General features: G+C 41.9%; 1 protein-coding gene across 1 annotated transcript in view; it reads left to right on the forward strand.

Moving 5' to 3' along the window:
• Nucleotides 1-2,288: 2,288 nt before the first annotated feature.
• MAPK1 (mitogen-activated protein kinase 1) overlaps nt 2,289-17,903 on the forward strand; it is a 116,551-nt gene continuing 100,936 nt past the window's right edge. Inside the window, exon 1 of the mRNA XM_033956876.1 lies at nt 2,289-2,513. Coding sequence (XP_033812767.1) covers nt 2,401-2,513 — 113 coding nt within the window. The 5' untranslated portion in view covers nt 2,289-2,400. The remainder of the gene's footprint in view (nt 2,514-17,903) is intronic.

Below are 17,903 nucleotides of genomic sequence, written 5' to 3' on the forward strand. Positions count from 1 at the left end.
TTAGAAATATGCCTATTTCCCCACTCTTACAATCCATAAAACATCCAACATTTCATCATTCAACAACATACGGCTTCTTAGAAAACCTTGACTATCAGTCCATCAGTATTCAACCCTTCAAAGTCCATTCTTTCACAATGTCATTGCCGTGAAAGAATGGACTTTGAATGCCCAAATCTCGTGCCGTGACCAACTTCAACTAGAGATATGGGGGAAGGGAAGAATGGGACAAGGCGGGGGGCAGAAAGGAGGAGGGGTGTCAGCATCCCCACCAACATGGCGCCCAGGGTGGACTGGCCCCTCCTCCCCTTTCTACACCACTGCTGCCCAGGTTAAAATAAACAGATTTAGAAGATCAAAAATAATCCCAACTTTTGTGGATTCTTTTAATTTCATATGCATGTACTGTCTATAGATTTATCTGCCCCTGATTGATATCCCGCATACAGTAGGTTGGACAGTGTGTGCTCATTGATTTGGGCAAACAGCATTGCCGAGCATGGCCACTAAACAAGACTGGTCAACTGGGGCAGTATGGGGGAAGGGGAGGAGAGCTGAGCCATAATCAAAGTGTTTAAAGTTTCCTAAGTCCTGACGGTCACACTAGCTCAAGAGCCAACAGTGCATACTTTTTGCCTGTAGGAAGGAGGGATAGGCAGTTTTCATAATTTCAATTTTTTAAACAACTTTAGGGAATACCTGTGTGTGACAATAATAATAATAATAAATTTATTCTTATATACCGCCATACCAAAAAAGTTCTAGGCGGTTCACAACAAGGTGAGCTAATACATGGGATACAGATAAAATACAAATTAAAATAATGGACTTAAAAAACAGATAAAGACAGAAAGCATTTACAATATAATGCAGAAAATACCTGCATGACAGGGAAAGAAGTAATACATAGAATAGATAAAATACATCAAGTTGAATATAAGGAACTTGATTGAAAAAAATGAAGCAGAAGAGAATGATAAGTATCAACTTTTCAAAATTATTGGGAATGCTAAATGTAATGGAAATGACCCCTCCTTGAACATAATCAAGGAGTTTGCTCAATATTGAGAGTGCTCAAGTACCCCCCCCCCCCTGAGTTGACTCCTAGGTGTGAGAGAGCAAGAGACAAAGTTTAATATTAAACTAAACCTTAAGCTTATATACCACATCTTCTCTATAAGGATAGAGCTCAGCACGGTTTAGAAGTATGATGTTCAATTACACATTTTTATTTTATTGATATATGATGGCTGTGATAAGACTATGATTATCAAATTATTAGGAGGAAGAACCTATAGGCTAGGGACCATAATTAGAGAGGGGAGGGGGCTAGAAGGCTGAAAATTCTAAGGTGCCCAATATATTTCCACCAGCCAAAGCAATTCAGAAGCAGTAAATATTGTAAAATAATCCAGACCACTTTTAATCCTTAAAATTTAGCTACACTATCTGGCAGGATAATATCCTGGAATACAGACCGCTATGACCACCCACAAAGCGTCTCTCAGAGCAGGGCTGCCAGATACGGTTTGTTTTTTGTTTTTAAATCCTGCCTATTTACCCTGAAAAAGCAGACCAAAACCAGCCAAGAGTAAATAAGATAAATATGTCATAATCAGCTATAATTTAAAGTCAAAACAAACCTTATTTACCTGTAACTACAAAATATTTGTCAGGTAAAACGGATTATAGCAGGGCAAGAGTATAAAGCGCACAGGCAGAGGAGGGAGTGTGTGTGTGGACCGTCCCAGTATTGGAATAACAGGGGATGCTGCAGGGCAGGAGTAAAATGCAGTGACATTGGCGGGGGGAGGGGGGTCCCAGTACTGGAATATGAAGGGGTACAGCAGGAGTAGGGTGAATTGGTACAATTGTGTGTAGGGGGGGGGGAAGATGCTGCAGAGTAGAAGTGATATGAATTGCCTTTCATAAACTCTTTTAAGTCCAAAATTGTTTTAGGAAAAATAAGACAAAGTATCTTCAAGAAGCAACTGCAGTCTTAGCTTAAAAAAAGAAAAGGATTCTTTCCCAGGCAAAGCAGATTGCCGAGAATTTAATAAAAATTTCATGCAACCCAAATTATAGCCACAAAAAAATCAGAAATCAGCTTAAAAAAAAACAACAACCCTGCAACCCGCAACTGCTCAAAATTTCCCGCAACCAACTTTAGAAAGCAGCCCGATTGAAAGACAAAACCGCGACCTGACAACTCTGCCTCGCGCCATTGGGGCGGGGTTTCGTGCGTGCACGCGCCTGAGTGCTGCTATCTCATTTCGCCAGAGGGAGCTCGTGCTACTCTCTCTCCCCCCCCCCTCCCACTCGCGCGCTCTTGTGTCTTAGCAGTGTTGGGTACCGGCGCGTTCTCTTCACCAAGACACGGAGCGGGGACCTTGGACGAATATGGCGGCTGCCGCCAACCCAATTCCCGAGATGGTGCGGGGCCAGGCCTTCGACGTGGGCCCCCGTTACACTAATCTCTCGTACATTGGGGAAGGGGCCTACGGCATGGTGTGGTGAGTAAGAGGAGTCAGTGCACGGGGGGGGGGGGAGGGGTGCAAAATTTCGCCCTCGGGTATCGGGTCCCCTTCCTGAGTGATGGAATGGGGGGTGGGCTCAGGCTTTTGCCGTATAGTCTGGATGAAATGCTAAATTAATAGGTTATAGCTGAATTTTTGATCATTTTTTCACACCATTTTATTAATCTAGCTTAAATTCTGGTAATTGGATGCAGGGTAACGTCATTGCTCTAATATAACTGTGAATGCGTTGAAGTCCAAGACCGGTTGAAAACCGAATAGCAGCGGTTTGCATTCAGTCTTTTCCACTTAAGCTTTCAGCACGGTATCATGCATTGCAAGAAACGCCAGTATTGGGGAGATTAGTAATTATAGATCCAAGAAAAGTACTGGAATGGAAAGTATGTGGCAGACTTTTTGTTGTGCGAGGTTTCTGTCCTGGTAGAGATTGTTTTTACGAATCTTGGATTTTCTGAGAAATATCTTGATTGTCAGAGACAGTAATATCACAGTGTAACAAGGTTTAAAGTGACATGATTGGGAATCTGAAATGGTTTGATTGTGATCTAGTTCGGTGGTTCCCAACCCTGTCCTGGAGGACCCCCAGGCCTGTCGGGCTTTCAGGATAGCCCCAATGAATATGCATGAGAGAGATCTTTATGTAATGGAGGTGCCAGGCATGCAAATCTGCTCGTGCATATTCATTAAGGCTGTCCTGAAAACCCGACTGGCCTGGGGGTCCTCCAGGACAGGGTTGAGAACCACTGATCTAGTTCATTTGTTAATTGACAATAGTAGATAAAAGTACTGTATATTCTTTTTGGTTTCTATGAGTAGTGTGCTGTTTGAAATCAACTGCTGCTTATTATCTACACCAGTGGTCTCAAACTCGTGGCCCACCAGGTACTATTTTGAGGCCCTCAGTATGTTTATAATCACAAAAGTAAAATAAAACAGTTTTTTGATCATATGTCTCTTTAGCTATAAATGACAATATTATTATTAAGACTTAGCCAAAAGGAAAAAATTATAAACTATAAAGAGTTTTACCTCATGCAGAATTGTCATTTCTGTAATAAGACATTAACTTTTTTCTGAGGCCCTCCAAGTACCTACAAATCCAAAATGTGGCCCTGCAAAGGGTTTGAGTTTGAGACCACTGATCTAGACCGTGTGCCTCTTTTTCTACATTTGTTTCCAAAATTATTTTGAAAGTTTCTGTCTCTCTCCTTCCCAGTTCCCACCTGCCCTGCAGCAGTGGGACTGTCTAGAGTGGTTTAGTTATAAACACAAAAGTATCAAAAGCCAAAAATATGTATGTAAACAACTGGAGTTTGGAGAGGTTTTATAAAACCAGGCATATGACTGGAAGTTATTGAAAATATGTATAAAATCTACAAAGTGAGAGAGCACTAATTTGTAGCACAGTGCATCTCAGATTTATATAGAAGAATCGCATAAGCTACAAGCTCAATTGATTGATTGCAGGATCCAAAGCACATTATTAAGCAAGTTAAGGAAAGGGCATTACATAATCCCTGCTTGACGTTAAGATTCATCTTCAGAAGTTGTTCTGTGTGTATTACAGCAAACTTTTAACAGGTAAAATTTCTAAACATAATTTTTCCTTATAGAGAACTTTTGTCTTGTTTTGCAACAAAGAGATTGATCATAGCTTATTGTAGGAATAAAAGCCTGGGAGATATTTTGTGTCATACTTCTAAAGAAAAATTTGACAGAACTAGCAATGTTTTACAAGTAGGTCATAGTTCTTGTATGTAATATTTGGTTTGCAATATTATGATTACCACTTCTGTTTTTCAAGATCTTCAGTCTGGTAATCAGTTATGGTAATCTTCAGTTATCCTCAGTTAATCAATCTGGTAATCCTCAGTTATGATCAGTTACAATTTGTCAATCTTATAATGTAATTTACACCATTATCTGCCCATATGGTTTATGTTATGTTGGGCAGACATCTAGGAAATTGAACACCGGATTAATTGAACATTGCAGTTGTCTTCATTCTATGACAATTGGCTCCTTTGGTTTCCCATTGTGTTAGCATGAGGCATGTTTTTGATGTATTAAAATGTTTAGTTCTGGAACAACTTGTTAAATCCATTCATCGGGGGAATCTTATGAGATTTTAACACCTGAAAGAGCAACAATGGATTTTTCATTTGAAGACTATGCATCCATGCGGTTTAAACACTAGTTGAATGACAAGCGTATTTTTTTAACTAATTACAGATAGTATTGGCTGCTAGCAGCATGCTGAATGATGACATCATGAGGGAGAACTTTAAATATCAGTGTTTTTGTAAGTTCTGGTAGCCATGTTTAGAAGCTATCACAAGTGTGGGATGAAATTCTGCCCTTTATATTTTTTGACTTTTTTTCCTGAAGAAAAATAGAAACATGATGGCAGTTAAACATAATCAAGGAGTTTGCTCAATATTGAGAGTGCTCAAGTACCCCCCCCCCCCCCCGAGTTGACTCCTAGGTGTGAGAGAGCAAGAGACAAAGTTTAATATTAAACTAAACCTTAAGCTTATATACCACATCTTCTCTATAAGGATAGAGCTCAGCACGGTTTAGAAGTATGATGTTCAATTACATATTTTTATTTTATTGATATATGATGGCTGTGATAAGACTATGATTATCAAATTATTAGGAGGAAGAACCTATAGGCTAGGGACCATAATTAGAGAGGGGAGGGGGCTAGAAGGCTGAAAATGACCCATCTAGTCTGCCCATCCATATCTGTGAAGATGTAGAAGAATAATGGCAGTGGTGTAAGGATGTAGAAGAATAATGGCTATGGTGAAGATTTGTAACAAACAGAAGATATTGGATTTCAGATAAGTTGTTTGGATGTACACTGGTGACATAGGATTATGGACTATTGCGGGCATATATAAAGTGATTCCCATGTAATTAGTAATATACAATGAGAGTATATCCTTAGCAAGCAATTGATTGATTCCTTATGAATTTTGAATGAAGTTATATGAATGAAAAGACATGAAAATAACTTTTGGATTATTTTGATGCCTTTATTAGCAAGTGGAAATTTTTTAGACCGATGATAGAATCTTGAGGTTATGCAGTACTGTGACTATTGAGGGGGGGGGGTTCCGCTCTGCTTTTGCCTTCTTGGATTAGGCTTGCTAAGTTTATCTACTGTATTTGTTCATGTAGGAGTGAAGGGCCACTACTCTGACTGGAGGAGGGTCACGAGTAGTGTTCCGCAGGGGTCAGTACTCGGACCGCTGCTGTTCAATGTGTTTATAAATGATCTAGAAACAGGGACAAAGTACGAAGTAATAAAATTCGCAGACACTAAACTATTTAGTGGAGTTGGGACTAAATAAGACTGTGAAGATTTACAAAGGGATCTGAACAAACTAGGAGAGTGGGCGACGAGATGGCAGATGAAGTTTAATGTAGAGAAATGTAAAGTCTTGCATGTAGGAAACAGAAACCCAAAGTACAGCTGGGAGGGTTGGTAATGGATGAAAGTACCCTAGAAAGGGACCTGGGGGTAATAGTGGACAAGACAATGAAGCCGTCAGCATAGTGCGCAACGGCCTCAAAGAAGGTGAATAGAATGCTAGGTATCATCAAAAAAGATATTACAACCAGAACAAAAGAAGTTATCCTGCCGTTGTATCGGGCGATGGTGCGCCTGCATCTGGAGTACTGCGTCCAGTATTGGTCGCCGTACCTTAAGAAAGATATGGCGATACTTGAGAGTGTCCAGAAAAGAGCGACACGATTGATAAAGGTATGGAAAACCTTTCATATGTTGAAAGATAAGAGAAACTGGGGCTCTTTTCCCTGGAAAAGGGGAGACTTAGAGGGGACATGATAAAGACTTACAAGATCATGAAGGGCATAGAAAAAGTGGAGAGGGACAGATTCTTCAAACTTTCAAAAACTACAAGAACGAGAGGGCATTCGGAAAAATTAAGAGAGGACGGATTCAAAACCAATGCTAGGAAGTTCTTCTTCATCGAAAGGGTGGTGAAGACCTGGAATGCGCTTCCAAAGGGTGTGATAGGACAGAGTACGGTATTGGGGTTCAAGAAGGGATTAGATAATTTCCTGAAGGTAAAGGGGATAGAAGGGTATAGATAGAGGATTACTATATAGGTCCTGGACCTGATGGGCTGCCGCGTGAGCGGACTGCTGGGCATGATGGACCTCAAACTCATCCTAGAAAAAGTGTTACATATCTCATTGCTGAATATCACCAAGGTCACCTTTGGGAAGCTATGTACCAACACCAACGCCTAGTCCAGCCTTCAAAGCAATTTTGGAACTTATTTTCTGGAACACCCATCAGAGCTGTCGTCATATTACCCTTGAAGTCCCGAATGTCATAAAAATGTCTTCTTTTCAATATTTCCTTTATATTCGGGTATAGAAAAAAGGCATTGGGGTGCCAGATTAGGTGAATAGGGAGTGTGTTCCAATACAGTTATTTATTTTCTGGCTAAAAACCCCTCACAGACAATCCCTCTGATACCAAAAAGTTAGCAACATAATTTTGACTCTTGCTTTGAACTGGTGGGACTTTTTTGGTCATGGAGAATTTGTTTCAGGGTCGTATTGGTGCACTCATGTTTCATCACCAGTGATAACACTGACAACCCAAAACATCGTCTTGCCTCCAAAAGGTCATAGTGACATAGTAAATGACGGCAGATAAAGACCTGAACGGCTTACGGATAGGAAACAGAGTGTGTGGGGTAAATGGACAATACTCAGACTGGAAAAGCTTCATGATTGTAGTGCCGCAGGGTTCGGTGCTTGGACACGTGCTCTTCAACATATTTATAAACGACCTGGAAATTGGTACGACGAGTGAGGTGATTTGCAGACGATACGAAGTTATTCAGAGTGAAGATGCAGGAGGATTGCGAAGACCTGCAACGTGACATAAACATGCTCAAGAAGTGGGCTGCGGCATGGCAAATGAGGTTTAATGTGGATAAGTGTAAGGTGATGCATGTCGTAACAAAAATCTTATACACGAATACAGGATGTCTGGTGCAGTACTTGGAGACCCCCCCTAGGAAAAAGACTTGGGAGTACTGGTCAACAAGTCAATGAAGCCGTCCGCGCAATGTGCATTGGCGGCGATAAGGGTGAACAGAATGCTAGGATGATTAAGAAGGGGATCACGAACAGATCGGAGAAGGTTATCATGCCGCTGTACCGGGCCATGTTACGCCCTCACCTGGAATACTGCGTCCAGCACTGGTCGCCGTACATGAAGAAGGACACAGTACTACTTGAAAGGGTCCAGAGAAGAGCGACTAAAATGGTTAAGGGGCTGGAGGAGTTGTCGTACAGTGAGAGATTAGAGAAACTGGGCCTCTTCTCCCTTGAAAAGAGACTGAGAGGGGACATGATCAAAACATTCAAGATAATGAAGGGAATAGACTTAGATAAAGACAGGTTGTTCACCCTCTCCAAGGTAGAGAGAATGAGAGGGCACTCTCTAAAGTTAAAAGGGGATAGATTCCGTACAAATGTAAGGAAGTTTTTCTTCTCCCAGAGGGTGGTTGAGAATTGGAATGCTCTTTCGGAGGCTGTTATAGGGGAAAACACCCTCCAGGGATTCAAGACAAAGTTAGACAAGTTCCTGCTGAACCAGAATGTACGCAGGTAAGGCTAGTCTCAGGGCACTGGTTTTTGACCTAAGGGCCGCCGTGTGAGCGGACTGCTGGTCATGATGGACCACTGGTCTGACCCAGCAGCGGCAATTCTTATGTTCTTATGCCCATAAGTTATATCCATTAAAATATACATGATTAGATTAACTTGTCTCTTCTTTGATATTTCTGCGTCTTAGACTGTAAAGTCTGGTATTGTCCTAGGTTCCAAATGCTGAAGTTGCCATCTAAGCTCACTTCAGCCTATCCAACCATCCTGTTGTTTGTAGGATATATACCATAAATCTGGCCAGTAATATCCTCATGTTCCATATTAGTGGAGTTCACATTGATGCACACCCCAGCTCATCCTATACCGAATCACCATATATGGGACACAGACCGTGCAGGTCTGTCCAATACTGGCCTTAGTTCTTTAATTTACATCCTTCGTTTTCTAATTAGAGATCCTCTATTTTTATCCCATGCTTTAAAAAAAAAAAAAATTCCATCACCGTTTTCCTCTCTACCACTTCCCATGGGAGGGCATTCCAGGCATCTACCACCCTCTCCGTGAAGAAGAATTTCCTAACATTGCTCCTAAGTTTTCATTCCTGTAACCTTAAATTATACCCTCTAGTTTTACAATTTTTTCTTCTCTGGAAAAGATTTGGTTCTATATTAATGCCTTTCAAGTATTTAAACATCTGTATCATATCTCCCTTGTCCTTCCTCTCCTCCAGCGTATACATTTTTAGGTCTTCCAGTCTCTTCTCATACTTCTTTTTGTTCAAACCTTGTACCATTTTCGTCGCCTTCCTCTGGACCACTTCAAGTCTTTTTTTATATCCTTCGCCTCCAAAACTGAACACAATACTCCAAGTGTGGCCTCACCAATGACCTATTTAGGGGCATCAACACCTCCCTTCTTCTGCTGGTTACTCCTCTTTCTATACAGCCTAACATCCTTCTGGCTACAGTCACCGCCTTATCACACTGTTTAGATGCCTTTAGATCCTCAGACACAATCACTCCAAGGTCTCTTTCTCTGTCTCTGCTTATCAGCCTCTCACCTCCCAGCACATACAGTTCCCTCTGATTTCTACGCCCCAAATGCATCACTCAGCACTTTTTTGCATTGAATTTTAGTTACCAGATGTTAGACCATTCTTCTAAATTTTGCAGATCCTTTTTCATGTTTTCCACTTCCTCCGGGGTGTCTACTCTGTTACAAATCTTGGTTTCATTCGCAAAAAGGTTAACTTCTAACCCTTCAGCAATGTCACTTACAAACATATTGAACATAATCAGTCCCAGCACCAATCCTTGAGCATTCTACTACTCACCTGACCCTATGAGCGAATTCCATTTACCACCACCCTCTGGCGTCTGTCCGTCAACCAGTTTCTAATTCAAGTTCACCATTTTGGGCCCTAACTTCAGCCCATGGAGTTTATTTAAGAGCCTCCTAGATGAGGAACCATGTCAAAGGCTTTGCTGAAATCTAAGTAGATCACATCTAGAGCACGTACTTGATCCAATTCTCTGGTCACCAAGTCAAAGAATTCAATCAGGTTTGTTTGTCATGGTTTACCTTTAGTAAACCCGTGTTGCCTAGGATCTTGTAATCCATTAGATTCCATGAATTTCACTATCCTTTCCTTCAGCAACAATTCCATTCATTTTCCAATAACTGAAGTGAGGCTTATCTGCCTGTAGTTTTATGCTTGATCTCTGCAACCACTTTTGTGAAGCGGGACCACATCCGCTCTTCTCCAGTCCCGCAGAACCTCTCCCATCTCTAAAGATTTATTTAACAAATCTTTAAGAGGACCCACCAGAACCTCTTGGAGCTCCCTCAATATCCTAGCATGGACCCCATCTGGTCCCATAGCTTTGTCCACCATCAATTTTTCAAGTTGTTCATAAACACTTTCTTCTGTGAACAGTGCAGTATCCATTTCATTTTCAGATGTAACTTGGCTGACCAATTGCGGTCTTCTCCATGTTTTTCTTCTGTGAACACCAAACAGAAGTATTTGTTTAGCCCATTGCTTTTCCCTCATCACTCTCCACAAAGCGGTTCATACCTTTGCTTTTGTTTATCAGTGAGCTCCTTTGGGACTATTTTTTGCACACACCTTTTTTATGCCAAGATTTTCAGTTATATTTTCCTGTTTCTCATTCGATGTTTACTTGGTTTGCTATGCTTCTCACAGTCAGCCGACGATTTTGATGCACAATTTGACAAACTTTTGCAATGTTTTAGTTCTGCTCGTTAATGGCCGCCCTGACCTTTCTTCATCAGTGACACTTTCTCTCCCCTGAAAAAAAGTTTAAACAATTTGTACACTGTCGTTTTCTTCATGGCATTATCCCCATAAACTTGAACTAACATGTCCTTGATTTCACTTCCACTCTTGCCAAGTTTAACAAGAAATGTAATGTTTGTTCATTGTTCTAATTCAAGCTCTGTTTTTTGGCAGAGACAAGGAGTTCAGGTCAGAGGGCCTGGATACTCTCTACAGCCTTGGATGTCGACTGCTCTGCTTTACATCTCTCCCCCATAGCTGCTTATGGGCAGGATTCCCCACAGGATCAGTTGTTGCCTGAGATTTGTACTTCTCATTGTGCTGGATTGACCATGAAGATTATGGTATGCAGATCTGGTTTGTCTTCTAGCAGGCAAGCTGCTGCATTGTCAGAGGTTGTGGTAAGAGTGAATAGTTTAGCTGGTTTTAAGAAAGGTTTGGACAATTTCCTGGAGGAAAAGTCCATAGTCTGTTATTGAGAAAGACATGGGGAAAGCCACTGCTTGCCCTGGATTGGTAGCATGGAATTTTGCTACTCCTTGGGTTTTGGCCAGGTAGTAGGGATCTGGATTGGCCACTGTGGGATTGATGGACCATTGGTCAGACCCAGTAAGGCTATTATGTTCTTTTGCTGGACCTTCTGGTGCAGGGTCTGATTTACATGGACATTGCCCCACTTTGGTCTTATGGCTTGGATCTTGAGAGCACTAGATTGAAGCTCTTCGGATTCCATTATTTCCATGTTGCTCCAGGTGCAGCGGCACTCTACTTTGGTGGCCTGTGCCAAAGGTTGGAAGGCATTTGAGACTTGGTGCACTCAGTGGGCTATTTTACTGATGGGCTCTTTCTTGCCATATATTTTGGTTTTTCATCAGAAGGCTGTGTGAAAAGGCTGGCACACAATTCCCTCAAGGTGCAAGTAGCAGCACTGGCTTGTTTTCAGGGTCGTTTACAGAATTCTTCTTTAGTAATAATAATAATAATAAGTCTCTTCTGTACCGCCACATTCAAACGATTTCTCAGTGGTTTACATCGAAGAGAGCTGGACAATCAGTGAAGTACAAAATACAAATAGCAAAAGTACAATATATTTCTTAAGGATAATCAGAGTAGAATTATTGCAATTAATGTAACTTCTATTTAGGTAATGAATCTATCAAATAGTACAGTCTTAATTTCTTTCCAAAAAGCGCCATAGGTCAGCCTGGCTCCACTAATGTAATTACATAAACAGGACTGCTGTTTACTTGCTTGAAACATAAAAGTTATATCCAAAAATGACCTATATCTGCAACCAGTAATCTTCGGATAGGCAAATAAATTACAATTTCTTGTTATCCCAGGACAAGCAGGCAGCCTATTCTCACATATGGGTGATATCATGGACGGAGCCTCGATGCGGAAGCCTCGCAAGCAGACTTGCTTGTAGAAACTAGAAGTTTCGAGTCAGCCACACCGCGCATGCGCGAGTGCCTTCCCGCCCAGCACAGGGCGCGTCTCCTCAGTTTTCTGCAGAGCCGAGAAGTTCGTCTTTGACTCTCTGCATTTAACTTACTTACTTCGTGCCTTCTCTCACCGCGGTTTGTGTTATTTTTCTTCACGAATTGCTGTATTTACTTTATTTATTTTATTTATAGTTAAAAAAAAAAAAAGAAATTTATTTACTCCGTTCGGCAGCCGGGGCAGGCAGCTCGGCTGCAGCTCAGGGGCTTCGACCTTGCAGCGGCTGTTTTTCCTTCTATTTCCCGGTCAGCTACAGGCTTCAAGAAGTGTAGCCAGTTTTATCTCATGGACCCTCATAGCAGGTGCCTCAAGTGCCTTGGGCCACAACATCACTCAAGTCATGTGAGCGCTGTGCTACTCTTCAACCTCGAGCCCTTAAACGTCGTCTACTTTCAGTGGAGAAGCTCTTCGAGATGGATTCGACCACTTCCTTGACTCCGAACGCAACCTCGATCTTGCCTTCGACCGAGGGCCCTCCTGCCTCCACTGTTTCGACCTCGAGCCTCATCAGACCTTCCTCGTTTGCAGCGGCTCTTTCTTCGACGACTTCTGCTGTATCTTCCCCTCTATCCTCGGGTCAAATAGCTCAGCAGACAGTTCCACCGGTGGTGCTTAAGGTGCCTAAGACTTCTAAGTCGAAGCACATTTCCACTGCCTCGGTGGAACCTCCAGCCAAGGCAAATGGCCCGGTTTCAGACGCGAATCCATCCTTGCCGGCTTCTTTCCAGACCATGTTAGAGTAGCAATTTGTTCAGTTCCTCACCAAAATGGGACCGAAGCTAGCTAGTCTAATCCAGCTTGGGCATTCTGCAGACTCCCGTGAGGTCGAGCCTCTTCCTGTGCCTCAGTCTGAGTCTACACACTCTATGCAGGGAGCAGAGTCTCTGAGAGTATCTGGTCTGGCATCTAAGCACGTAAAGCAAGGAGCAGATTCTTTGCAAGTGCCTCGGCAGGAATCCTCACACTCCATACAAGGAGCAGAGTCTTTGGGAGTGCATCGAGCTTCCTCCATCAAGCCTCTGGAGCTTCAATCCATAGCCTCCAGTCCTATCCATTCTTTGGTAGCACTGGCTGCTTCTCTCTCTGGGGCAAAGTCTCCTCGATCTTTGAGATCTGCTTCCAAGCAACGTTCTCACCGACGATCAAAACCTTCATCGAGGCATCTTTCCAGACATAGTTCTTCTTCTAAAGAGCGTCCTTCTTCAACTAAGCCTCGATCTACACCTACTTCTACTAGACCACCGACTCCTTGATCGAGGTCTCCACTTAAAACCTCGAGGACTCAGCGGTTTCGGTTGCTTTGTCCAAGTCTCCCTATTCTTTTGATGCCTTTTTTCCAGCCGAAGCTTCATCTTCGATCCAGGCTGCCTCAACAACTTTGAGTCCTTCTTGAGGCAAGGCACTACTGGATCAGCTATATTTCTCCTCTTTTCTTCGTCAGATGGCTGTTGACTTGGACCTTCAATTGGATGCTGGTTCTAAATACTCTAAGGAGTATCTCGAAGTCATGCATCTTCCTCAACCTCCGGCAAAGTCACTTAAGCTTCCTCTTCACAAGCTTTTGTCTCAAACTTTTACCAGATGCCTGGAGACTCCTTATGCAATTCCAGCTGTTCCAGGCAAATTAGACTCCAGATATAAAACTCTCCATTGTAAAGGATTTGAGAATTCACAGTTATTTCACCAATCCCTTCTTGTGGAGTCTTCCTTGAAAAGATCCCAACAAGCTACAGACCCGCCTTCCCGACAAATTACAGTAACTCTTTTGTTGAAGCGGTCTCTCCACTGGTGGATGCTCTCTCCCAATCTTTCCAGAGGTTTGCTGTTCCACATTCTTCCTCATCACAAGGTTCTCACAACAGACTCGTCAACCTACGCATGGGGGGCCCATGTGGACGGTCTCCGTACCCAGGGTCTCTGGACTTCGGCGGACCACCTTTGTCATAACAATCTGTTGGAACTCAGAGCGATTCTCAATGTTCTCAAAGCTTTTCAACACCTTCTTCACGACAGAGTGGTACTTGTCTGGACGGACAATCAGGTGGCCATGTATTACGTCAACAAACAGGGGGTTACGGGCTCTCACTCCCTGTGTCAAGAGGCTCTGAATCTGTGGCATTGGGCAATTCATCGGAACATCTATCTCAGAGCTGTCTATATTCAGGGCCAACACAACTGTCTAGCGGACAACTTGAGTCGTCTTCTGCAACCTCACGAATGGACACTCAATTCCCCCACGCTGCGTCAAGTATTTACTCGATGGGGGACTCCACAGATAGACCTTTTTGCGTCCCCCCTCAACCACAAGCTGCCTCAGTTTTGCTCTCGGATGTACTCTCACCAACGTCTGGAGGCGGACGCTTTCCTCTTGGATTGGACGTGTTAGTTTCTCTATGCCTTCCCTCTATTTCCGCTGATTCTCAGGACTCTTGTCAAACTCAAGACTGACCATACCATCATGATTCTGATAGCTCCTCGGTGGCCAAGACAACCGTGGTATTCCCTTCTACTTCAACTCAGCACCAGGGAGCCTCTGCTTCTACCAATTTTTCCCTCTCTGCTTACTCAGAGTGAAGGCTCTTTGCTTCATCTCAATCTGCAGTCTCTACACTTAACAGCTTGGTTCCTTTCTGCCTGACAGTCTCATCACATTTTTCTCAGTCTGTTCAAGATATTTTGGTTGCTTCCAGAAAGCCATCCACTCGACAGTGTTACAGTCAGAAATGGACTAGATTTTCTGCTTGGTGTTCCATCCGTCAGATGGAGCCTATGTCTACATCCTTGGCTTCTGTTTTGGACTACTTACTTCACTTATCGCAATCTGGACTTCAGTCTACATCTATTCGAGTCCATCTTAATGCTATTGCTGCTTTTCATCAGCCTCTCGATGGGAAACCTCTCTCTGCACATCCAGTAGTTTCCCGATTTATGAAAGGACTCTTTATGTTCATCCTCCACTTAAACCGCCTCTGGTGGTTTGGGATCTCAACGTGGTTTTAGCTCAACTAATGAAACCTCCATTTGAACGCTTGATAAAGCTCATCTCAAGTATCTCACTTGGAAGGCGGTTTTCCTCATTGCGCTCAAGTCTGCTCGAAGAGTCAGTGAGTTGCAAGCTTTGGTTGCTGACCCACCTTTCACAGTTTTCCACCATGACAAGGTGGTCCTCCGTACTCTTTTTACCTAAAGTGGTTTCAGAATTTCACATCAATCGATTTATTGTTCTGTCAGTGTTTTTTCCTAAACCTCATACTCACCCTGGAGAAGTGGCGCTTCATACTTTGGACTGCAAGCGTGCTTTGGCTTTCTATTTGCAACGAACTCAACCTCACAGAACAGTTCCTCAACTTTTCATCTCTTTTGATCCAAATAGGTTGGGACGTCCTATCTCGAAGCGAACCATTTCCAACTGGATGGCTGCTTGTATCTCTTTCTGCTATGCTCAGGCTGGTCTACCTCTGCAGGGTCGAGTCATGGGCTATAAAGTTCGAGCTATGGCGGCATCTGTAGCTTTCCTCAGATCAACTCCTATTGAGGAAATCTGCAAAGCTGCCACTTGGTCCTCGGTTCATACATTCACCTCTCATTACTGTCTGGATACCTTATCAAGGAGGGATGACCATTTTGGCCAGTCTGTTTAACAAAATCTTTTTTCTTAAATGCCAACTCTCCCTCCATCCCTTAGCTTGGAGGTCACCCATGTGTGAGAATATGCTGCCTGCTTGTCCTGGGATAAAGCACAGATATTTACCGTAACAGTTGTTATCCAGGGACAGCAGGCAGATATTCTCACAATCCACCCACTTCCCCTGGTTGGCTTCTTAGCTAGGTATCTGAACTGAGAATCCTCACGGGAGATGCGCCCCCTAGTTTGGGTGGGAAGGCATGTGTGCCTGCGCGATGCAACACTCGGAAGCTCTTAATTATCTTCAAGCAAGTCTGCTTTTGAGGCTGTCCGCTGCGGGGCTCCGTCGGTGATGTCACCCATGTGTGAGAATATCTGCCTGCTGTCCCTGGATACCAAATTTTCTTAGTCCTAATTGATCTGATAAACAAATGTGCAGACACCATATGGAATAGTGACCTCTTTTATTAAGATGTATCTTAGGTTTTATCCCAATTTTATATGCAAATCCAAGCTAAAAGCCCACTTTTTTGAAACTGCATTCAACTCTTAACTCCCACTCAACTGCTGTCAGATATCTATACCCACTGTATCATTTCCTCTACCATAATCTCCCCAACCCTGAAATGTCCTATGTAATTAGATTGATAGCTCTTCTGAGCAGGGACTGTCTATTGTATGTTAAATGTACAGCGCTGCGTACGCCTTCCAGAGCTATAGAAATAATAAATATTAGTAGTAGTTTGTAAATCATATGTACAATATTTTTGTGTGCATATATTTTATTTGAGGGCTCAGTAAATTTATTTTTTCTTCTAAATGGTCCTTGTCTTAATTGAAATTTTGAACTGAATGGCACATTGCATTAGCTAGCAACCATCTTGTCCATATTAGATTAAAATGCTACCTATCAATTGGATGGTTATTTTTAGAGCAAGCTATTAAGTCGTTCTTCAAACTATACATGATTGTTTAGATAATTATAGTTCACAAAAAAACCCTCCAGTACTCCAGAGAGAGAAATTAACTTGTCTTTAGACACTAAAGCAGTTTCACTTATCAAAATTAATGTGCTAAACATAGGCATGTAGTTACTCTGTTAATGCAGATCATTAATATAAGAAGCTTCTTGAAATTGAAGATATGGAGCATAAAAATTAATGTCTGTTTCAAATACCCACAATTATTTTCACACTAGCAGTAATACAGTCCATATGCAATTATTTGAATTTTTATACAAAAATGGAATAAACATAATTCAGTCTGTAAAATAAGGTCTCTCAGGCCCCTACTGTACCTGAATGTGTAACATCTTGAGATTGGCTTTGGAAGGGTAAATAATCAAATCCCAAATTTGGATCCAGAAGATAAGGATTTTAGAAATTTAGTATAGCCTTGAGAGGTTCGATATTCAGGAGCCATTCAAGATGATTGTTTTAAAATCAATACATGGTCTGACACTTAAGTACTTGTAGGATTGGTTGCATGGTTATGTTCTAGCCCTTGTATCTTGGAAAAGTAGTCTTTAGTAATTTGTGGTGGCCTGAATTACCTGTAGTCACTGTTCAGAATTCAAGAAGCTTATAAATCTTGCATTCAAATTTGCCTTTACTGAATAACATTTTTAAATATTAAGAGATTTTTAGACTGTAAGGCCCATTAAATCACATATAACTTCTCAACTATGAGATAATCATACATGTGGCATGCAGTGCAGAAAATTGGATTGCACCTCTCTGCTCCTCTGGACTACTGCCTACATCTTACCATTGATTAGTTGTTTAGTTATTCAAACTTGCTAAGGAATACCTAAACTAATATAAAGGGCCTTAAAATTATTTGTTTTTAGATTTTGCTTTTTTTGCTTCTCACGGAACTACAATAAATTGTTTATGGATGAAACTGATGGAAATCTGTTACCACAGAGTATTTCCTTGTGTCTTTTTAAATGGACTAATTGACTGTAAATTAAGAGATGTGCCTGAGATGGGAAGGAGACTACACTTAGGGAAGGGAAATCTAGTCCTGAGAAGCTAATACTTTTTATCGGTCTGGGGATGTAGCAATTACATTTTAAAAACTTATTTAAAAACTTATAAAAAAAAACCCACCAAGGCCAAAAATATTAACTTGGGAGTGTCTAAAATTATTTCAATTCATTTTACCTTACATAATAGTTTTTGTTGGGGTTTAATTCTAAGACCTCCTTTTATGAAGCTGCATTAGGCTTTTTTATCACCAGCTGTGGCGGTATCAGCTCTGACGCTCATAGGAATTC

Source organism: Geotrypetes seraphini, chromosome 8, assembly GCF_902459505.1.
Source record: "Geotrypetes seraphini chromosome 8, aGeoSer1.1, whole genome shotgun sequence".
NCBI classification, from domain to species: Eukaryota; Metazoa; Chordata; class Amphibia; order Gymnophiona; family Dermophiidae; genus Geotrypetes; species Geotrypetes seraphini.